Source organism: Mytilus galloprovincialis, chromosome 1 (genome assembly GCF_965363235.1).
Source record: "Mytilus galloprovincialis chromosome 1, xbMytGall1.hap1.1, whole genome shotgun sequence".
NCBI lineage: Eukaryota > Metazoa > Mollusca > Bivalvia > Mytilida > Mytilidae > Mytilus > Mytilus galloprovincialis.
The window spans coordinates 52,578,950-52,603,490 of record NC_134838.1 but is presented as its reverse complement, the minus strand read 5'-3'; the positions used below and the strand labels follow the sequence as shown (position 1 = coordinate 52,603,490).

Here is a 24,541-nt window from a genome sequence, read left to right as displayed (position 1 = left end):
GGAAAAAAATGAATCAAACAAAAGAATTTTTATTTTTGTAAAATACAATTATAAATATGATCAAACATGGCATTTTCTATATTATAATGAAAATTCTTACACATGAATTACCTACTACTATAAAAATTTGCACATTTCATCAAAGATCTAGACCTTGTTTTCTAGTATTTCAAAATCCAAGATGGAGGAAGACACCCTATCTACCTTAAAAACAAACCTCATGAGAAATATCAAAATGAAATATTCGTGGTTCCCTGACATGTGGAGGGTTGGTGTATTCTAGTAAGACCTCTAGTACTTCATCAACTACTATAGTTCTGTCATATAATGGTATGGATACTACAATACTATTCTCCTCGCCCACTTTAACATATGGTTTCTCCATTAAAGCATTAACCATGTTCATCTTGAACAAACTTTTACCCACTCCAGCTCTCCATGATTTTACAACACGAACACTAGACCTAGGAAATAATTTAAAATTCTAAGTAATGTAAAAAATCATTATTTTGAAATATGGAAAGCCCTGGATTGGGCTGAAATCTCAAGTAAAATGAAAAATTGTTTCATACATATATTAATTTGAATATTGACAAACATTTGATTTTAAGCTTTATCTTAATCTGAAATGAAAGAACAGCATTCCATTTTTTGACACAAATGCACATATTTTATCAGTTCAAGGGCAATAACACCAAAGTGCTCATAAACTTTTAATCAAAAGCTTTAATCTGAAATAAAAAGAGCAATTTAAATATCCTCCACCAATGCACATAATTCATCTGTCCAAGGGCAATAACTCCAATGTTCACATAAACTTTTTAATAAATATAATACAAGAAATGTAGGCAAGTGATTGCATTGGGCATAACTCTGGTTGAGTTTGAATGTCTCTCTGGTTCCTTTTACCTTTGCTTGAGAAGGAATCTGATTATTAACTCTTCCAAGATTGCTAACATGAAACTTTGATACAATTTAAAAAAAAAATCAAACAAGAAATGAAGCTGCATGAGAGCTTAGAGTGAAATGTTCATTATAAATTATATATCAAAGGGTCACAATTTCTTTAAACAAGAAGCTCTCAAGAGCCTGAATCGCTCACCTGGTAAACAATGCCTTATTGAACATATTGAACCATGCCAGGCAAACATGTACAGCTAACAATTCTTCAATATTACAAATGTATATGACTTACTGTTTATAAATAAAGAAAATGAGACCAAAACACAAACACTTAAAACTTAGCAATGGACTGTGAAAATGAGGTCAAGTTCAAATAAAACCTGTGTAACTGACATATAGATCATAAAATATTTTCATACACCAAATATAGTTGACCTAATGCATAAAGTATTAAAAAAATAGACCAAAACTAAAAATGTTATCTTTGACCACTGAATTATGAAAATGAGGTCAAGGTTAGATGACACCTGTCAGCTAGACATGTACACCTTACAATCATTCTATACACCAATTTTAGTAGACCTGAAAATTTCAGGGCTGATAGATCTTGACCTAATGAAAATTTTTACCCCATGTCAGATTTGCTCTAAATGCTTTCATTTTTGAGATATAAGCCAAAAACTGCATTTGACCCCTATGTTCTATTTAAGGATGTACTTTGGTGAGGTTAGGTAAAAATTAAGAAATTAAGAAATTAAAATTGATACCATAAGCTGGTAGAGCATCAATTAAGGATAAAGATAAGCTAAAAAAAATGATAGGTCATGGACCTCCTTTTCGAGATATTTGAGATTTAAAATATGGCGGGAAAAGGCTGACTCTGACTTTTACCTTATATTTGCATTGGTATCATTTGACTCTCAAAACAAAAGAAAGAAAATTAAGAATCTTCTAAAATTTTGGTAAATGACCTTTCATGAACTATTAAGTCTTATATGAAAAAATAAATGGGTGTTATGGGGCAAAATATTTTACATTGTATTGTATGGAAAAACACCAAGGAGTCCGAACATTTGACACAAATTCCAATACCTCACCTAAGTACATCCTTAAAGTAAGGGCGGCCATGTTTTTTGACGGATCAAAAATCGAAGCACACACTTTGTGCAGGATAATCTAAGGAACTATCATGCTAAGTTTCATCCAAATCCATTCAGTAGTTTCAGAGGAGAAGATTTTTTAAAGTTAGCAAATATGATGAACAAATTGTGAAAAATTGTCATTAAAGGACATTTACCCCTTAAGGGGTCAATTGACAATTTTGGTCATATTAACCTATTTGTAGATCTTACTTTGCTGATCATTTTTGCTGTTTACAGTTTATCTTTATCTATAATGATATTCAAGATAATGACCAAAAACTGCAAAATTTCCTTAAAATTACCAACTAATTGGCAGCAACCCAACAATGGTTTGTTTGATTCATCTGAAAATTTCTGGGCTGATAGATCTTCACCTAATGAACATTTTTACCCCCTGTCAGATTTGCTCTAAATGCTTCCGTTTTTGAGATATAAGCCAAAAACTGCATTTGACCCCTATGTTCTATTTTAAGTAACGGCGGCCATGTTTTTTGACGGATCAAAAATCGAAGCACACACTTTGTGCAGGATAATCTAAGGAACAATCATTTTAAGTTTCATTCAAATCCATTTAGTAGTTTCAGAGGAGAAGATGTTTGAAAAATTGTTAACAACGACGACGACGACGACGGACGCCAAGTGATGAGAAAAGCTCACATGGCCTTTTAGGCCAGGTGAGCTAAAAAGTTGATTAGCACAGAGTATTTAATTCATCCAAGGTATTGCTAATATAAATTTCCAAAAAAAGAAGTATGAATATACATGTGTAATTATGAGAGCCCTTACACAACCAGAAAGATGGATAGGCACAAGGTATGTATATGTTTACAAACCAAGGAAAAATAAATGTAGACACAGGATATTGTCGAATGATGGAAAGAACAGACCAGCAAATATTCCTGACTCTTCATAGTATGACACACAAAGGTTTCTTATAACTAAAATTACCTATTAAAATCAACAGATGAAGCAGGTTCTACCCCACAGATTGGTTTATCTACAATAAATCTTTCAGACAGATAAGTCTTGACATGTTTTTCTCCACCAAATGACATCTGTGGTCTACGATATTTGTCTAACGCTGCTACCATTCTGGATTTGTACTCATTCTCTCTACTACAGACCACCACTAACTTAAACTGTATATCTGGAAACAAAAACAAGAAGTGATAAGCAAAACATAATATTTAATATCTATAACACTAAGTGAGGAGACCTGTTTTACTGATCACTTAACTGATGGCAATGTTAAACTGTCTCGCCTTCTTTACTCATCATTGATTTTATTTTTGATAGTCCTAAATATAAAGCTTTTTTACAACTGTCACATAAACTTAACATCAACCAAGATAACTAAACAAAGACCAATGAACCATGAAAATGAGGTCAAGGTCAAATGAACCATGCCAGGCAGACATGTACAGCTAACAATTCTTCCATACAACAAATATAGTTGACCTATTGCTTATAGTTTAAGAAAAATAGACCAAAACACAAAAACTTAACACTGAGCAATGAACCATAAAAACGAGGTCAAGGTCAAATAAAACCTGCACGACTGCCATATAGATCAGAAAATATTTCCATACACCAAATATAGTTGACCTATGACGTATAGTATTAGATAAAAAGACAAAAACTCAACTTTGACCATTGAACCATGAAAATGAGGTCATGGTCAGATCTAGACACCTAACAATCATTCCATACAACAACTATAGTAGACCTCTTGCGTAAATTATGAGAAAATCAGACCAAAACACAAAAACTTAACTATAACCACTGAACCATGAAAATGAGGTCAAGGTCAGATGACACCTGCCAGTTGGACATGTACACCTTACAGTCCTTCTATACACCGAATATACTAGACCTATTGCTTATAGTATCTGTTATATGGACTTGATCACCAAAACTTAACCTTGTTCACTGATCCATGAAATGAGGTCAAGGTCAAATGAAAACTGTCTGACGGGCATGAGGACCTTGCAAGGTACGCTCATACCAAATATAGTTATCCTTTTACTTATAATAAGAGAGGATTCAACATAACAAAAAAACTGAACTTTTTTTCAAGTGGTCACTGAACCATGAAAATGAGGTCAAGGACATTGGACATGTGACTGACGGAAACTTCGTAACATAATGCATCTATATACAAAGTATGAAGCATCCAGGTCTTCCACCTTCTAAAATATAAAGCTTTTAAGAAGTTAGCTAACGCAGCCGCTGGATCACTATCGCTATGTCGCAAAAGTTGCAGGCTCGACAATACTACTGTGGATTCATTTATTTTTGTGGGTACAAATTTTCGTGGATTGAAAAAATTAACACTTTTGTGGATATTAAATTTTGTGGTTTTCCTACAATCTGCATACAAGTCTAAGGAAAATTTGTAATTCATTAAACATTTTAATTCATGGTTCAACTGTACCAATGAAATCCACAAAAAATAGTATCCAACAATAAATAATGAATCCACAGTAACTAAATTCAGTCACTGACCTGCAATGTTGCAGGTATGTTCTGGGTATATCTATATATTCATATGATATGAATGATGTACCCTAATCTTCATTGAATATGCCTAATAAATAGATTTGTTAATTGCAGAATATTTATTAACATTATAGTATATGGGAGTTCTATTATTGTGGTAATTTCAAAGACATTTGCTTAGTCTGTCTCTGAGGTGTATATACCTTGCACAATGAAAGTTACAAAAATAAGCAAGAATGGATTATGAAGTCATATTTAGAAATGATTTATAACAGAATCACTAATGGTTAAAAAATATTACCTCTATTTTGTGCATTTTTCATGTGTTTTTCAAGTAGTTTTTCTCCTTTGTCACTCACTTCATAATCTAGTAAATCAGCATTAACTAAGCAATAGATTTTACCACTATCTCCAAACAACGATCTTCTCCAGAAAATTTCAAGCTGAAAAATATTTTCATCATAGACTATAAATATATCCATTACATGTCTGCAAATGTTATAAAACAATGAAAACCTCATAATATTTCGTAATTTATCATAAAACAAGAATGTGTCCAAAGTACACGGATGCCCCACTCGCACTATCATTTTCAAAGTTCAATGGACCATGAAAATTGGTAAAAAATATAATAAAGCATTAAAATTAGAAAGATCATATCATAGGGAACATGTGTACTAAGTTTCAAATTGATTGGACTTCAGCTTCATCAAAAACTATGATCTTGACAAAAAACTTTAACCTGAAACTCGCATTTTATTTTCTATGTTCAGTGGACTGTGAAATTGGGGTCAACAGTTTAATTTGGCTTTAAAATTAGAAAGATCATATCATAAGTAACATGTGTACTAAGTTTCAAGTTGATTGGACTTCAGCTTCATCAAAAACTACCTTGACCAAAAACTTTAACCTGAAACTCGCACCTTCATTTTCTATGTTCAGTGGACCGTGAAATTGGGGTCAAAAGTTTAATTTGGCTTTAAAATTAGAAAGATTATATCATAAGTAACATATGTACTAAGTTTCAAGTTGATTGGACTTTAGCTTCATCAAAAACTACCTTGACCAAAAACTTTAACCTGAAGCGGGACAGATGGACAAACGAACAGACGGACGAACGAACAGACGGACGGACGAACAGATGAACGGACGCACAGACCAGAAAACATAATGCCCCTCTACTATCGTAGGTGGGGCATAAAAAAAGTTTGTTTACGGTTTTTTTGCAGTAGTATACATTTTTGGTCAAAAGCCTGAAAATATGATGTATTCACTTTTTGATGTTGAAGTACATATTTTTACCAGAAGTTCACTATTTGCAATTTGTCAATGGGAAAGGAAAGGAGTGGATGATGGACAAATTTTTTTAAAACATTTAGGTTGGTTGGGAAACTAAATAAATATTTTGTGTCAGATAATAAAGAATTTAATCTTGGATGTAACACATCTTCTGATTGGCTAAAAGTTTTTTTGTCTATCAGCTCATGCACATAATTTTGAGATCATGATATCATCGAATTTTTTCACTATCAAAATACATTTTGTATCACCCTAGCAACGTTATGTAGTATGTTAATGTCATGAAGGTTCGAAGGTTTTTGTGGTACTCTCCAGGAGGTACATTAAGAAAAAAAATATTCCTGTTAACATAGATTTTTTTTTATATCAACAGTTTTCTGATTTTCATTTTGGCTTTGCTTCAAGGACTATACAAATACAAACCAAATCAAGAGTAGTATCAGGTGTACAAAGTAAGACTTCATCTGACTGTGGTAACAGAGAATCATCCTCTGTACTGTACAGGCTTAATACTGTGTTGTACATCTCACCTGCAATTGTAAAATATAACAAGGTACCAGTAGAAATCAACACATATTTGTTTTAATATAATTCCATTCTATCTTTTGGAGCCTATTTGATCTTCCAAACATGACATTATGTTAAACTTAACCGGTGTTAAATTGCCTGATGCAATCTGGTATTGAAATCTTTGAATTGGACATGACAATAAAGTCTAGACAAAACAGTTCATTCTTATTAACCCTTAAGTGTTTTGTGGAATATGATAACACGTTTTTAACCAAATAATAAATAACCAGTTTTTAAATGCGAACTTATACAAACTATAATTTTCTTGGCATTAAATATTCTTGGCAAATGTTTCCCACATTGTGAAACTTTTTTTTTTTATATATATTATGCTAGCCGTTTTCTAGAGTACCATTTCCCTGAATGTACAGTTAAAATAAACTAATCTAGAACAACACTTAAAATACATTTTTAACAATTTTTAATTAAGCACATACTTTGTGAACAGACAATCAAATTTGCAACCCCTTCTTTACAACCACATACTGAGAAGGACCTTTCAACTGACACGGTTTCTGAAAAATAAAAGTAAACAATAAGAATCAATGAATTCGGTATATCATTTAACATTATATTTTGAAGAACGGTGTCAAGACAACACAGTAGCTTTTGTCCATTCACTAGAGAACTTTTGCAAATCTAGACAATCCTGAGCTTGGAACGGGAGTTATGTTTAAGTTTTTTAAATTGATGTAAACTGTATTTATAATTTACTATTAACACAAATGTTCCTATTAAAAGATAAGAGTTATATATTCTACACTGGAAGATACTTTAAGAAATACTAGAGAAAAACAGACACAATGGAGGACATATTCACCTTTATCTGCAAGTTTTCTTAATATAAGAGCTAGATGTTCTACACTGAGATAGTCTGTCACACTTGAGGATATGGAGCCAACAAAGTTTTCCCATAACTTCTCTAGGTTTTCTATCAATACATCTACTGAACTGTCTAGTCTGAAAAAAAATATGTATGGTCAAAGGACCTTTCAATAAAACTCAAGCAACTTAGAACTTTGTTGTGCATTCATAAATGAGCATCTGAAAATAAGAAAAAATATTTCTATCTCTGGCGCTCGAGAAAGTTTTTTTTAAAAAGAAACAATTGTTTTTGATGTGTCTAAACTCCCTAATTTTATTAAATAAAAAAAAACCTTACCCTTGAGTAGCACCAACACCAATATTTTCCAATAGCCTTGCTCTAACTGTGGCCAATGACTCATCTTTGGTGCTCCAGCCACTAAATGCTTTGTCTTGGTTTTGTACTGATGTCCCATCTGTTGTTGTAGTCTCAAAATCCATAGCTTCCTCCTCATGCTCTATACACCATGCTATACCTATAATTTATAATATACATCCAACAGTATTCATGGAATTCAAATATAATATATATATACATTTATCCAAAACAAATCGAGGTACAAGCAAACATATTGCAAAGCTCACAAAATTATGTATGCTACATCGTATATTGTAAAAGAACTTGTTAATGACATTCTATAGAAACAGTAATTTTCAGGCTTTTTTAAATTGTTATTGGATGGAGAGTTGTCTCATTGGCACTCACACCACATCTTTCTATATCTATTGACCTCACCAAAATGAAATAGCTTATTTTACCCCAATAATTAATTACCTTCATCAATCTGATCAGGCGTAACATTTTTCAGTGCCTCCCTAGCCAGACCTTCAGAATATCCAGCTTCCACCATCTGCAGTATAAACTTCCCTTTGGCTGCCTCACTGTTCTCCTCCTCCATAGGAAGTTCCTCCTGAACCTCCTCATCTTCATCGATATCCATATGTTCCAATTCATCTCTTGCCTCCTCCATTGCATCAACAAGATCCTCTCTGGTACAATCATGTTTAATGTTAGACAGCAAAGGATAAATCTGATTTGATGGTTCACCTTCCAAACCCATTTTAACAAGCTCCTGTTGTAGAATTACCATTTGTTCTATACTAAAGTAATTTAAAATGTAATGGTCTTCTCTTTTCCGGTCAATGAATTCCAACCATCTTTCATGGCAATGCTCCAAAAACTTTGCAATTTTTGGTATGAAAAAGCTGACATCTTTGTTAACTGTATCTATTTTTCCTCTAAGGGTGCGTTTGATATCTCCTTCACCAAAACTGACAAAAGCACATGTAATACTTTCTGGGTCACATCTGAATTTTACCTTGAACTTTGAAAACAGTACACAGCCTGATGATAACAGCTTTATGTATACATTACATAGTCTCACTACTGAATCCAAAATCTGCAGAACAAAAATGAAGAATGTTTAACTTGATTCAGAAAGAAATTTCATCACATTAGTAAAGTGGCAGACATTTTTTCTCAATTTCTAATGTGAGAAATTTGTATTTAGATAAAAAATGAAACTCTTTTCCTAACTATAGTAATGTAACACAAAAAAAAATATTGTTGAATGCAATTGTCTTTTAAATTTTTGTGTCAATGGATTGTTGTTTTTAAATTATGCATACTTAATTTCTTTCCCTTCATACTCTCCTTTTATTCATATAAATCAGGATACAAGTATTAAAGATAGATTTTTTAATATGATTGCTTCCGTCATTAGATTAACATTTGTTTGAATGCTAAACATTTTTGATTTTCAAAGTTATTCAGTACACTTGCTTAAACTTTGAGAAAAAATAGTTCTAGTAATATCTTGATGCAGTACATGCAAATACATCTGTACCTTACCAAAATAAATCGGTCAACATCATCTTTTCCCATCTCAGCTTTTCCAGCTACTAACATAAGTCTTGACTGTAGATCGTGTAACTGTTCATAATTGTACTCTCGTCTAAGTGTCTTTCCTTCCTTTTTCTCTGTCACTATTAACTCTTGTACATCAGTTAATTGCTAAAATACAAAATGGTGAATTCAATTATTTTCTTCCTTTCCTTTCTTTCTATTTAAATAAGAGAGTAGGGTGTACTATTGGTGACTTTCAATTCAATTTTAAAATTGTAAACTTTAACATATAATCATATAATTCATCATATTTTAGTCTTTAGTATCTGGTCAAATGACAAAAACAAACACCTATCAAAACTGAATAAATTCTAGTTATGATAGTGTTCGGTTTACACAGGTTTCACTGTATTGGTAACAGTAGGTTTCCTTGAAGTGATCACACGTTACTTTACTGTCACTGTCAAGCAGCTAATTAAATGTGACGTTATCTTGTTACAGACAAATGATTTGAGTGTGTAGATTCAACCAACAAGTTTAGATACCTTGCTTGCTAGCTGAACCATAAAATCATTATTAGGTTAGGTATACTAACTATCCTCCTTTCGGCTATGTGTTGGACTAATCTACTCTAAAAGGAGGGTAGTATACCTTACCTAGTAATAACTTCACGGCTAAGCTAAGAAGCAAGCATACCAAAGATTTTGTTTGAACCTACACACTCAAGTCATTTGCCTGTAAATAGTTTCTGGATACTGTGATAGATAATTGTTTGATGAACTGACCCACAGAAGGATGGATATTGTAATAAAGCCAACACTTCTAGAGTTGGAGTGAATAGTATATATATGAACCATTGGGAGTGGGGAATTAAACAAGTCCATTGTTGTTTGATGTTATAAAGTAATTATAATGTACCAGCTGATTCTGTCCTTTTCTCTGATTTCCATCCCCTGTTTTCTGAAGTCCTATATGATATGTTCCATTCAAGTTGATAGCTTCAGCTTGTGCAAGTGAGGTAACTTCTACTGATCCTTGGGATTCATCAACTATTTTCAACCATTCTAATTCATGACAAGTATCAAGCTATAAGTGAAATGAAAACATTCTTTAACAAGATATACATGAATATAACCAAATGTTTATTTTTCAATAATATAAAAATTGAACAAGTCATCATAGAAGTAAATAATAAAGAATTATTCAAATAAAAAACAATAAAGAACCATTTCAATAAATCCTTTTGCAATTGATCAGAAAGTGTTAAATACAGACGAAGAAGGGTAAAACTATAAACATATATTCTCTTGTTACCGGTACTAATTATATGTTTCAAGCAAAGTAAAAGCATGTTTGACAAAACAAGTACCCACATTGAAGGTCATCAATGTCAACCTGCTCGACAAAATATAAGGTAATTCTATTCCATAGTACCTGAGAATAGTTTGATGGCAATATTTGTTGAATGAACAGAAAAACTAATAATCTAGGTGAATGCAATTAAGTCTTTAAGCCTAGTGGGGGTGTAATAAAAAGACACCATTTATGACTATATTTCAATTTTGAATTGAAGCAGCAAACAGCCTTAAGGAAAATACCTTATACACTTCAAAATCTAAAGGAAAAAGTAACTCACAAGTTCACTAGGAAGATTCTGATTTGAATCTAGTGCTTTCCAAACTTCTTCACATCTTTCTAAGAAATCTTTATAACTGCAGTCGGACTCCAAATTGAAAATTAGTGGGGCATATCCAATGGCTGCTGACTGTAAACATCTGACCTTTGCTATTTCTAATCCTTGATCCCCAGTGGATATGTAGGCTAGGTCCACAAAGGTTTTCAATTCATGTAAACCCTCTGTTGTTTATAAAAGTAAAGTAAAGAATTACAAATTCGGTTATTTCTTCAAAGATGAAAATTATATGAAATATCTTGATATTTGCATAATTGAAGATAAGTTTTTCTTGATTCTTGTTTTTTATATAGATTAGACCGTTGGTTTTCCCGTTTAAATGGTTTTAAACTAGTATTTTGGGGGGTTCTTTATAGCTTTCTGTTCAGTGTGAGCCAAAGCTCTGTGTTGAAGACTGTACCTTGACCTATAATGGTTTACTTTTATAATTGTGACTTGGATGGACAGTTGTCTCATTGGCACTCATGCCACATCTTCCTATATCTATATACAACATGATCCAATAGTAACAAAAAACTTAGTGAAGCAAATGGGAAGAATGTACTGGAGGCTGTTTTCTGCCTGTTTTAGCATACATCTGTGACATTGACCCATGTGATTATGGACTTTTTGATTTGATTTTCCTCTGAGGTCAGTATTTTTGTGATTTTACTTCTTTTTTTTTTAAGACATAAAAGTCATGTGATGTAAATTTCCTCTGAAAATAAACATTCTTTGAAACTCAATTTATCATCCAGAAAACAGCTCAAAAGAATAATTCTTAAATTGAGCTTGAACTTGTTGACCAAAAAAATCAATCACTTTTCACTTTATATCTGCTATTGGACCTGCGGATATGTTTGTTTCTGATGAAACAGAAACTAAAAAAATTCTGATATTCATTTTCTGAATAAATTTTTAGTAACAGTCCCCTTGAACTTTGATTGCAAAATAAATCGCCTCTCTCCCTGCCCCGCATATTCTGTTGGTTTAAATAGCATTCAATTTAGGAATGAATGTTCATAACTGAAGATTACTATCTACCACACATTTATTTTTACATGGAAGATATGGACAGATATATTTTATAGTCAGCATCAGAAATCAAATATTTAAATAGGAAAGACCACCAAAATCACTTAAAAATACAAAACATACTTTTTATCAATTCTTAATATTTTTTGAAGCATTAATTTACCCATTTTTTCCCTTAACCAGTTCACCAGATTTTTACTTTCCATAAACTTCTGTAGACAGATGACTTTTCTTTCATTTATATCACTTAACACTGAGCAAGTTTTCATGTATGGCTGCTTCAGTTTGTTCATCTTGGTATCTTTTCCTTTTGTCTGGAAGATATATTTGGAGATCAATAAAAAATATTCATCACTGGTTTGTACAAGGAGTATCTGTCTGAGGGTTCAGACAGATCAACCATGGACAATTTTAAAATCTTAAGTAAAACTGTAAACTGTGGACACATAAGGCTCAAAGAAGCTATTCTTTTCTACCTGGAATATATACCTAGATCATTACCATAATTTTACTACATATTAGCTAGGCAGGTTACAACCAGGTGCTCCGCAGGGCGCAGCTTTATACGACCGCAGAGGTCGAACCCTGAACAGTTGGGGCAAGTATGGACAAAACATTCAAGCGTGATACAGCTCTGAATTTGGATTGTGATCAAATTTTTGACATTACATGGTGTTTTTTTTACACAAAACAAATGTCAAGATTTTACAAATTTTACAATTAAAGATTTCTTCTTCAAACTTTTTAAATCTAAAATTAAATAGTTGACACAGCATAGGTTTCTGACACAGAATGAATGTGGTCTAATGAACTTAAAAGTTTGTTTTTGCCTTTTAGCAATTCACTATGCTGTTGAATATTAATCCTCTCAAAAAAATGTTTGAAGAAATTTTCTTTTTATTTATGAAATCTGAAATGAGAAAAATTTACCCCCCCCCCCTTTTTTCACATCCCCGTTTCCCTTTTTTCCAAAACTGATATCAAGTCAAATTTCTAATGGAGTTTGCAACAATAACTACTCTTTTAAATACATCATAAAATATTAAAATGTAAAATAAAGTGCTTGTTATCACTGAATGGTAAAGATTGGTTGGTAGTAAAAGTGAATATACATTGTTTATTGTATAAAACAATAAAAAAAACTTCATCAGCAACATTTTATATTGGCAAATTTCCAATGAAGTTATTTACATAAAGTTATTGGCAAATAAAAATAGAAAATGACATCATAGTCATGTCTGGCAAATGTCCAACATACATTATCTAAAAACATTTTAGATAAGATAAGGAAAAACAGCTTCATCAGCAACATTTTATATTGGCAAATTTCCAATGAAGTTATTTACATAAAGTTATTGGCAAATAAAAATAGAAAATGACATCATAGTCATGTCTGGCAAATTTCCAACATATATTATCAACTACTATTCTATACAAAGAAAGATAACTCCAATTGAAAATTAATTGCTATTGCACAATATTGTGCAATTAGATATTTCTTGCTATTGTGCAATACTGTGCAATTGAAAATTTCTTGCTATTGCACAATACTTGATATGGAATCCTGATTTGGACCAACTTGAAAACTGGGCCCATAATCAAAAATCAAAGTACATATTTAGATAAAGCATATCAAATAAGCCCAAGAATTTAATTTTTGTTAAAATCAAACTTAGTTTAATTTTGGACCCTTTGGACCTTAATGTAGACCAATTTGAAAACTGGACCAAAAATTAAGAATCTACATACACAGTTAGATTTGGCATATCAAAGAACCCATTTATTCAATTTTTGATGAAATCAAACAAAGTTTAATTTTGGACCCCCATTTGGACCAACTTGAAAACTAGGCCAATAATTAAAAATCTAAGTACATTTTTAAATTCAGCATATCAAAGAACCCCAAGGATTCAATTTTTGTTAAAATCAAACTAAGTTTAATTTTGGACCCTTTGGATCTTAATGTAGACCAATTTGAAAATGGGACCAAAATTTAAGAATCTACATACATAGTTAGATTCGGCATATCAAAGAACCCCAATTATTCAATTTTTGATGAAATCACACAAAGTTCAATTTTGGACCCTTTGGACCCCTTATTCCTAAACTGTACGGACCAAAACTCCCATAATCAAACCCAACCTTCCTTTTATGGTCATAAACCTTGTGTTTAAATTTCATAGATTTCTATTTACTTATACTAAAGTTATGGTGCAAAAACCAAAAATAATGCTTATTTGGGCCCCTTTTTGGCCCCTAGTTCATAAACTGTTGTGTCAACTCCAAAAATCAATCCCAACCTTCCTTTTGTGGTCATAAACCTTGTGTTAAAATTTCATTGATTTCTATTTACTTAAACTAAAGTTATTGTGCGAAAACCAAGAATAATGCTTATTTGGGCCCTTTTTTGGCCCCTAATTCCTAAACTGTTGGAACCAAAACTCCCAAAATCAATCCCAACCTTTCTTTTGCGGTCATTAACCTTATGTCAAAATTTCATAGATTTCTATTTACTTAAACTAAAGTTATAGTGCGAAAACCAAGAAAATGCTTCTTTGGGCCCTTTTTGGCCCCTGAATTCCTAAAATGTTGGGACTAAAACTCCCAAAATCAATCCCAACCTTCCTTTTGTGGTCATAGACCTTGTGTTAAAATTTCATAGATTTCTATTCACTTTTACTAAAGTTAGAGTGCGAAAACTAAAAGTATTGGGACGACGACGACGACGACGCCGCCGACGACGACGACAACCACGCCGACGACGCCAACGTGATAGCAATATACGACGAAAATTTTTTCAAATTTTGCGGTCGTATAAAAATGATACAATCTAAGCCCAAGAAACTGTATAAAACTGGAACATGGTGGTGTCATGCATGCAGTTTGATAGTTTGCTAGCAGTACATTTGTTCTAAGTTTCAAGATGAGGTGAGTATATCTTATCCAAATACTTGAACCTAATGCTAGACAGACTGATGAACACATGTATGGTAACCTGTGTTCAAACACAATGTCGATTTCATTGTGTTCAAATTGAAATTGAAAAAGAAACAACAGAACCGTTTTTTCCAATTCTAATTCATGGCTCAGGCCATGTGTAAATGTTCAACAAATCTATGGGTTCCATGAATTATTTCTTAAATATCTACTCAAATGAAAACAGCTTATGATTTTTCTATTAGTCCACTTTATAGATACAAACAGTTGAAATAAATATTCCATCATGACTCACCATCTGCATAATCTGTCTGATTGGCTGGAAATCTCCTTCTAGTTCAAATTCTTCCACAACCTGCATTATAATAGAGGCTCCATCCAGACAATTCTGTAGATTTTTGTATCTTGACATTTGTTCAATCCTTTCTTTAATCCAAGATGGTTTTTTGCCTCCTTCAAGAATGATAAACTCTTTTTTCAAAGTCTCTGGTTGCATACTTCCACAAAGAGTATCAAATTCCTTGAAGAAAATTTCCCCCGTTTTCAGTCGTTGGTGTAAACCTTTCCATTCTGTATAAGCTGGACGCCAAACATGATCCATTATTTCATGAACTTGCAAGGCACGTTTCACAGTCCTTCTAAAATCTGCAGCAAGTTTATCCCATATTCTTATGAACAAAACCCCACTGGAACATCTAATGACTTCAGGAAGCTCCTCTAACATACCTCTTTTAATTTCAAATGCAATTACCCTTGGTTTATACTTTTTTACTTCTTTTGGTATATCTACTTTGGCGCATATATCTTTTAAAGCAACTTTATCTAACTCTTGAAACTTTCTGCTTTGTTCTTCTAGGACTGTAGTATTTGCTGCAAAATCAAATTTTAATTTTAAATTTATGTGTATTGGACAGTTAATATATGTCATACTTCCTCTTGTTTTTCATTGATTGTGTGGTGACAAATGATGAAACTGACCGAACATGCTAATCAAAATTTTTTTTAAATTAAACAATACTTTTATTTGACAGACAAATGAACAGACATACAAGTATACATAGGAAACCAGTATCCCCCTTCTTCCAAAGTTGCGATATAAAAAGAGATAAGCAGTTGTTGGCATGACACGGGTTATGTTCTTCTCATATATGTTATGACGTATGATACTAAACCCCTAACGGGAAGGATTGTGCCTGAGGTTCATATGATGAAATCATAATCTTTCAGTCAGTTTAATTGAAGTCTGGAGCTGGCTTGTCAGTTAACTGCTAGTAGTCTATTGTTATTTATGTATTATTGTCATTTTGTTTATTTTCTTTGGTTACATCTTCTGACATCAGACTCGGACTTCTCTTGAACTGAATTTTAATGTGCGTATTGTTATGCGTTTACTTTTCTACATTGGCTAGAGGTATAGGGGAAGGGTTGACATCTCACAAACATGTTTAACCCTGCCACATTTTTGCGCCTGTCCCAAGTCAGGAGCCTCTGGCCTTTGTTAGTCTTGTATTATTTTAATTTTAGTTTCTTGTGTACAATTTGGAAATTAGTATGGCGTTCATTATCACTGGACTAGTATATATTTGTTTAGGGGCCAGCTGAAGGACGCCTCCGGGTGCGGGAATTTCTCGCTACATTGAAGACCTGTTGGTAACCTTCTGCTGTTGTTTTTTTCTATGGTCGGGTTGTTGTCTCTTTGGCACATTCCCCATTTCCATTCTCAATTTTTGGCAATAAAAGTGTTTTAAAATAGTTGATCATATAAATGAATTCAACACAAAAAAGGAGTTATTTTTGAATATCAAATGATTTTGTTTGTTAATGCCTTAGTTACCCCATTAAAACCTAATTAAAACAAAGTCAAATTGGATTTTCTTGTATGAATAAATGTCATTGCTAAAGGGCCATAACTTCTGAAAAGCAAAAGTTATACTGTGCTTATCTAAACAATGTTTTTTTTTTAATTTTTCTCATCACACTAATATCTACCAAAAATAATATTACATGTTATTTTCTATTTAATAAGTGTAGAACCTTGGTAGGTGCTGCTGTAAAATTAATTTTTATTTCCCACACAATACCAATTGCTCATAAAAATATTGTACCAAATTGCAGTTTGAATCATAATTATATACCATATACGGGGGGTACCTACCATCACATCTTTGGCAGATATCTATGAACTGCTTCAAGTTTTTCAAACATTCGTTGTAAGCACTCAATTCTGCAATTCTAAGTTCAATTGCTTTTTTCAACCCTTTGTCTTCTATGTCTGGAATATCCTTCACAATGTTGGTAAACCTTTCCAGTTTTTCTTCAATTATGCAAAGACTAGCAACAGATATTGATCTGTCAAAAATTTCTTTCACAAGATTTCCTGTGCATTCCTTCAAACTTTTCATCATACCAACACTTTTTTCACTCAAGAAAGAGGAGTGTATGTTGTTTTCTGAAATATCATTTTCATTATTTTGTAAATAATACTCAATTGAAAAGAAGTGGCAAATTTCTGTAAACCCGCTAAATTCACATTTTATTTGATTACATATAAAAAAGAAGATGTGGTATGATTGCCTGAATGAGACAACTGTCCACAAAGCATACCTTGAAGATTTCATTTGATTAAATGGTAGCTCTGATGATAAATATTTAGAGCTCTATTGAAAAAATTTGCATCTCCTATTCTAAATCAAACAAAAGTTTCCATTTGGATAAAAGGGAGTTAAATAAGAATTGGTGAATAGAGAAGTGAAGAAATAAACCTAAATTTTAAACAAGAGGTTACTTAAATTTTCATTAGCTTAGGTGCAATAAGTAACAACTTACTGCACATTTTAACATATATTGGAAAAGGTCTCCAATTCAACATAAACTGTAGGCTGGATGATGGGTCTTTAATACAATCAGTGGCCGTACTTTTTTCAAATACAACTGACAATAACTGTCCAAAGTTTCGAAGCTGGTCTTCCTTCCATTTGTCAATTTTTATATCATCATTTAATCTGACTACAGCCTGGAAAATAAAGATTGTCCATCAGAGGACTACCAAACCATCGTGTTGAATCTTTAAAATTATCAAGTGTCATGTGATTGTTCGATTTTTTTACAAGACTATGGAGACAATTTTCAACAGCAAATTATCATTGATCTATCACAAGAAGTTTGTATCAAACTAAATTAAGTAGAATACTTAGCATTGAAAATTGCTAACTAATTCAAAGTTATTGGACCATGGCCTGGGGGGTTGCAAGGTCCAAAGATAGTAATGCAACTTCATACAAAATATCATTGATCTATCACAGGCAGTTCCTATAAAACTAAATTAAGCAGTAAACTTAACATTGAAATTTGCTAGTTAACTAAAAGTAACTGGACCATAACCTAGGGGGTAAGGCCTCAAAATAGTCGTCAATCTGATGTGTTGTGATAGTAATGCAGTGATTTATCATAAGTATAGTTCTTATCAAACTAACATAAGCAAAAACACTTAACAATTATGAGGCTAACGTTGTCATTATTGCTGGAAAAGTAATGTCTCGAATTCTACGACTTTTGTCACCGGCTAGACAAAAACTTTGAAACTAGTATGAATCCTTAAGAATAAAGGACCTTAATTTAGAAAACTCAAATAGCCTATGCTCCAAATGATGGTACAGTTTTATTGTTTACCTTGATGTATGATGTTTCTCTGTTATGAACTATGACCTTAATATAGTGACCTCCTAATCAAAAGGAATATATAAAAAAGAAGATGTGGTATGATTGCCAATGAGACAACTATCCACAAAAGACCAAAATGACACAAACATTAACAACTATAGGTCACCGTACGGCCTTCAACAATGAGCAAAGCCCATACCGCATAGTCAGCTATAAAAGGCCCCGATAAGACAATGTAAAACAATTCAAACGAGAAAACTAACGGCCTTATTTATGTAAAAAAAATGAACGAAAAACAAATATGTAACACATAAACAAACGACAACCACTGAATTATACCTCTCATTACATGTGATTATGTATTTATTGTGAACCCAATTGTACCTTTCCATAGATTCACCTGATAGCTAACTGTCTATTTAAACTTTTGGCAGTTCATTTATCCCATTGAACAAATACAACAGGTATTGTTCTCTTTTTAGTTTATTCACTGGGACCTTTAAATTTCTTCTAAGAGAGATCTATCACTCATTGATTAATCTACCTCAGATTAAAAAGATTATCTGCTAAATTTATGGAAATAACATGTTTACTATTAACTAGAGGCTCTCAAGAGCCTGTATCGCTCACCTGACTCTATTTGGGTTTTTGAAATCATATAAAAAAAGACAAAATTTGGCTACAAATTAACAACATTCGTCCAGCACCTGATTAGGAAAGGAGCACTCATGCTTTGTTCGGTTTCATTCCATTCAGTGGTTCTTCAAAAGAAGAAATTTGTATGTATTTCCCATAGGGTCCTATGTTAAACTAAGTCCCCCCACTGGCGGCCATCTTGAATGTTGGATTGGTGACAAAGTAACAACACTTGGTAAGCATCTCATTAGGAACATTCATGCTATGTTTGGTTTCATTCCATTCAGTGGTTCTCTAGAAGAAGACTTTTGTATGCATTTCCCATAGGGTCCTATGTTAAACTTAGCCCCTCGCTGGCAGCCATCTTGGATGATGGATCAGCTACAAAGTAACAACACTTGGTAAGCATCTCATTAGGAACATTCATGCTATGTTTGGTTTCATTCCATTCAGTGGTTCTCTAAAAGAAGACATTTGTATGTATTTTTAATAGGGTCCTATGTTAAACCAAGTCCCCCGCTGGCAGCCATCTTGAATGATGGATCGCCTACAAAGTAATAACACTTGGGCAGCACCTCATCAGGAACATTCATGCTATGTTTGGTTTCATTCCATTCAGTGGTTCTCTAAAAGAAGTCATTTGTATGCATTTCCCATAGGGTCCTATGTTAAACCAAGTCACCCCACTGGTGGCCATCTTGGATGTTGGATCGGCGACAAAGTAACAACACTTTGTCAGCATCTCATAAGGAACATTCATGCTATTCATGCTATGTTTGGTTTCATTCCATTCAGTGGTTCTCTAAAAGAAGACATTTGTATGTTTTTCCAATAAGGTCCTATGTTAAACCAAGTCCCCCGCTGGCGGCCATCTTGAATGATGGATCGCCTACAAAGTAACAACACTTGGGCAGCACCTCATAAGGAGCATTAATGCTATGTTTGGTTTCATTCCAATCAGTGATTCTCTAGAAGAAGTTCAAAATGTAAAAAGTTTAGGACGACGACGATGGACGATGGACGCCAAGTGATGAGAAAAGCTCACTTGGCCCTTCGGGCCAGGTGAGCTAATAAAAAAACTGCATACAAGTGTGAATTTTAATTAAAAGTTTAAATGGACAGGTAACTAACAGGTGAATCTATGGAAAGGTACAATTGGGTTCGCAATAAATAAGGTTTCAATTCTGTATAAAGTATTAAATGAACATCCAGAAAATACTTTTCTTCACAAATTGCTGCCTGTTTTTCAAATAAATTTGACCCTGACCTAACCTAAATAGTAATCAAAGGTACCAGGATTATAATTTAATACACCAGACACGCATTTTCTCTACATAAGACTCATCAGTGACACTCAGATCAAAATGGTTATAAAGCCAAACAAGTACAAAGTTGAAGAGCATTGAGGACCCAAAATTCAAAAAAGTTGAGCCAAAAACGGCTAAGGTACATAATCGATTCCTGGGATAACAAAAGCCTTTGTTTTTCAAAAAATTCAAAGTTTTGTAACTGGAAATACAAAAAATGACCATATAACTGATAGTGCTGACTACTGGGCTGTTGATACCAATATCAATACAGATCTTCCTCTATTTTAGGGGACCATATTTCCCTAAAATAAGAGGATGATATGGTTTTAATACCATACATATTGTATTTGATTTTGAATCAACAAACTACTTTACTGTGAAGTTCATGTTTATTTTTTAGTAACTATGAACCTTACTTTGAGGTATTTACCTCAAAATCGATATGGAACATCCATTCATTGTATGTAACCATATATTAGAGTAAGTTTGAAATTTGTAGAATTTATTTTGCATACTTATCTGTTTGTTTTTGTTAAAAAAAAATAACCATAACCATAACATGAAGAGAAAGATAGATGTTTCTTTCCTTTTTTTTAAATTTTTATAACAACATCCACTTTTAAGAGAATGTAATCTATTATATGTTTGAGCGTTTACCTCAAAAACATATTTGCTGAGTACATCAAGCATTGCACTGCCAAACGAATCTTGATTTTGACAGTAAACTTTGACAAGTTCATCCTCACATGACTTCTGCAACATAAAACATAACATAAATGTTTTATTTTTATTCAAATAAGATATAAAAACAAGTGAAACTGCGAGCTACTGCTCACTGATGATACCCCCGCCGCAAGTGGATAATATTAATAGTGTAAAAATATGCAAGTGTTCGGTAAACAGGAAGTTGTCGAGTGATGAATCTGAAAGCGCATCACACGGTATAGCTGACTTATAAAAATCCTGAAACCAAATTTCAGAAATCCTTGTATTGTAGTTCCTGAGAAAAATGTGACAAAAATTTTTAACTTGGTTATGATGTGTAAAATCATACAAGTGTTCGGTAAACAGGAAGTAGTCGAGTGATGAATCTGAAAACACATCCTTATATAAATCCTGAAACCAAATTTCAGAAATCCTTGTATTGTAGTTCCTGAGAAAAATGTGACGAAAATTTTCAACTTGGCTATCATGTGTAAAATCATACAAGTGTTCGGTAAACAGGAAGTTGTCGAGTGATGAATCTGAAAACGCATCACACGGTGTAGCTGACTTATATAAATCCTGAAACCAAATTTCAGAAATCCTTGTATTGTAGTTCCTGAGAAAAATGTGACGAAAATTTTCAACTTGGCTATCATGTGTAAAATCAGACAAGTGTTCGGTAAACAGGAAGTTGTCAAGTGATGAATCTGAAAACGCATCACACGGTGTGGCTGACATATATAAATGTTGATACCAAATTACAGAAAGGGTGGATGTGTAGTTCCTGAGAAAAATGTGACGAAAGTTTCATGGGACGGACTGACTGACTGACGGACGGACTGACGGACGGACTGATGGACGGACGGACGGACTGACAGACAGAGGTAAAACAGTATACCCCCCCTTTTTTAAAGCGGGGGTATAAAAACACCAGAGACAGCTATAAACAACAAGAAATGCACAAGAGGTCAAAATACCTTTTCATGTATTTCACATACTTTTCATGCCTTTTTCTGTTTTTAAATGTTGTGATAATATGATAATGTAGTACAAAAAGAAGTGCAAATCAATTAAATTCAAAATGTAAAGTACTCAATAGCTGTTTTTCTTTACGAAAGGTAAATACTTTTCAAATATGGCATTTCCAATTTAGAAAATAAAATTGCTAACCTTAAACTTCAGTGCCTCGTGGAGACATTCAGAAATAAATCTGACAAATTCATCTCTGATAAAACCTGGAGGTACAACAACATTCAGTACCCTGTTCCAAGCCTGAAAAGTAAAAAGAAAAACGGCATGTCTGGTTTACTGATCATGATTGGATTTATGTTAACCGTCGAAGAGAAAAAGGTTCTAAAACAAATGTAACTTAAAATTGACATTAATTTAGGTAAATGAGATAAAGGTCTGATGAACCCTGAACGACAGATAGTGTACCCCTTACACTCATGGATATAACAAATATAGAACAATAATTTTAACTTGGGACGTAACACGTCTTCTGATTGACAGAAAGTGTTTTGTTCATCAGCTGATAGACAAAATTTTGTCATGTGACTGTGATGACACCAACGTTTTTTTCAAAATTTACTCCGTACAAATGGAATTTAGTATTAAATTATAAGAAATAACTGTATATTTGAAATGATATATAAAAAATGTGGTGTACACTTTTAAATAATATTTCCTGATATCCTGGTTATTCATTGTGGCACCACATTTTCTATGTTATTTCTTCATAGACAGAAAAAATATTACAGTAATTCCTTAAATATTACAATGATGCAAAAAATGTAAACATGAATGAAAGGAGTTTCTTATGTTTAGACTCTCCCCAATAATTTGTAATCAGCCATATTCTAATTCTAACATTTTCATCTTTTTCTTCAGTCATTTTACTTGCTTTTGTTTAAATGCCTTCCAAATGTCCCGTTTTATTTTTTGCAAAATTTCATTATGCACAATAAAGGTGTTTCAGGTGCTATGAAAGCAACTTTTTATTTAAATTAGTTTGTCAAAAACTTTGAATTTTTATTGCATTAACTATGGTGAAACTGACTTGAGTCTTATTTTCGAACTATGGGCTGTAACAGAACCTGACAGACCATTTGTAAGAACCCCTTACTACATGTACAACCAGACAGAGAGAATCCAAAAATGCTATATTCATGTTAATCAGGCATTACTAATGGCATCTGAAATCATTCACACTTATATTCTATCAAAGAGAAGAATTTCTGAAATTCATCAAAATGCCTATTAAACACATGTACTGGTAAAGGAAATATTCCCTTTAGCTTTGGCAATTATATATTTTGGCAAATCAAATGATGCAAGTGTAACTCTTCAAATAAAAGAATGAGTTGAAAAAATAAGGCAATTACTAGCAACGTACAATTGGGGAAAAACAGACAATGCAGGTAGGCTGTAATTTACTTTATCATACCTTTAGACATGGCAACAGCTCACTTCTGCATAATGTCATTTTCGTGTTTAACCACATTCTGACATCAGACTGTACACTATCTAAAGTTTTCTTAAAGCTCTCGCTTTGAGCATCATTTCCTATTTTCTCTGATAATTCAGCACTAGTTGTATAATACACATGTAAACTAGTCAGAAAAGCATCTAGGGCTAAACACATAACATTGTCTCTCAGTTTGTTACCAGTTCTCTGATGCATAGACTTCAACACGTCTGCTGCAATCATCAATGATTTGAATGCACAAGACATCATTTCAGGACATCTACAATAAAATTAATGATCATGTTAAAATAGCAAAATCAAGAGTCACCTTTGACCTGTGACTGTATCCCTTACCGATCAAAAAAATTCAACAAATTGCTAATTTGAACTTTTAAATGTCATAAATGTCCTATAATTAAAGAATCTTTGTGAACATGCTCACATACCCCATGATTGTTACATGTTTAACTGAGCTTTTTAAACAGCTAAAAACAGTCCAGGGGAAATACCTCAAAAATGGTTCATTATATTTGTAAGAAGATATATCATTTTTAACCTAGCTACTCTGGTTTAAAAAACTAAAAATAAATAAAGTTAACAGATTTGTATGATATTTTCATGGTTAATTAATCTTGTCATACTAATAAGATTTTCACTATTCATAACAGTTTTTAAAATAATAAACAAAACTTAGATTTAACTCTTATGTTCTATTTTTAGAAATGTCGGTCATCTTAGAAGGCAATTGTGGTTTGGACACATTTTTTTTAAACTAGATACCCCAATGATGATTGTGGCCAAGTTTGGTTAAAATTGACTCAGCAGTTTGAGTGAAGAATTTTGGAAAAGTTAACTGACAACAACAATGCATGACAAACTGTATACTGCTAGCAAGTGATGAGAAAACCCCCTTGACTGGGCCAAGTGAGCTTAAAAGTCAGCATTTCATATGTAAATAAGACAGGAACCCAATGCAGAACATAATCAATAAAAGTG

The 24,541-nt window shown here is 32.8% G+C and overlaps 1 protein-coding gene across 1 annotated transcript in view; it reads right to left on the bottom strand.

Annotated features, from left to right (window-relative positions):
• LOC143077966 (E3 ubiquitin-protein ligase rnf213-alpha-like) overlaps positions 1 to 23,819 on the bottom strand; it is a 127,388-nt gene extending 103,569 nt beyond the window's left edge. The window contains exons 1-18 of the mRNA XM_076253014.1: positions 23,525 to 23,819; positions 22,249 to 22,350; positions 21,031 to 21,126; positions 17,594 to 17,780; positions 16,923 to 17,216; positions 15,063 to 15,637; positions 11,994 to 12,144; positions 10,760 to 10,980; positions 10,042 to 10,209; positions 9,130 to 9,291; positions 8,053 to 8,677; positions 7,576 to 7,753; positions 7,234 to 7,373; positions 6,851 to 6,928; positions 6,267 to 6,373; positions 4,846 to 4,987; positions 2,994 to 3,192; positions 218 to 464 (exon numbers count right to left, since the gene is read on the bottom strand). Of these exons, the coding sequence (XP_076109129.1) occupies positions 218 to 464; positions 2,994 to 3,192; positions 4,846 to 4,987; positions 6,267 to 6,373; positions 6,851 to 6,928; positions 7,234 to 7,373; positions 7,576 to 7,753; positions 8,053 to 8,677; positions 9,130 to 9,291; positions 10,042 to 10,209; positions 10,760 to 10,980; positions 11,994 to 12,144; positions 15,063 to 15,637; positions 16,923 to 17,216; positions 17,594 to 17,780; positions 21,031 to 21,126; positions 22,249 to 22,350; positions 23,525 to 23,815 (3,963 nt within the window). The 5' untranslated portion in view covers positions 23,816 to 23,819. The remainder of the gene's footprint in view (positions 1 to 217; positions 465 to 2,993; positions 3,193 to 4,845; positions 4,988 to 6,266; positions 6,374 to 6,850; positions 6,929 to 7,233; positions 7,374 to 7,575; positions 7,754 to 8,052; positions 8,678 to 9,129; positions 9,292 to 10,041; positions 10,210 to 10,759; positions 10,981 to 11,993; positions 12,145 to 15,062; positions 15,638 to 16,922; positions 17,217 to 17,593; positions 17,781 to 21,030; positions 21,127 to 22,248; positions 22,351 to 23,524) is intronic.
• Positions 23,820 to 24,541: the final 722 nt, after the last annotated feature.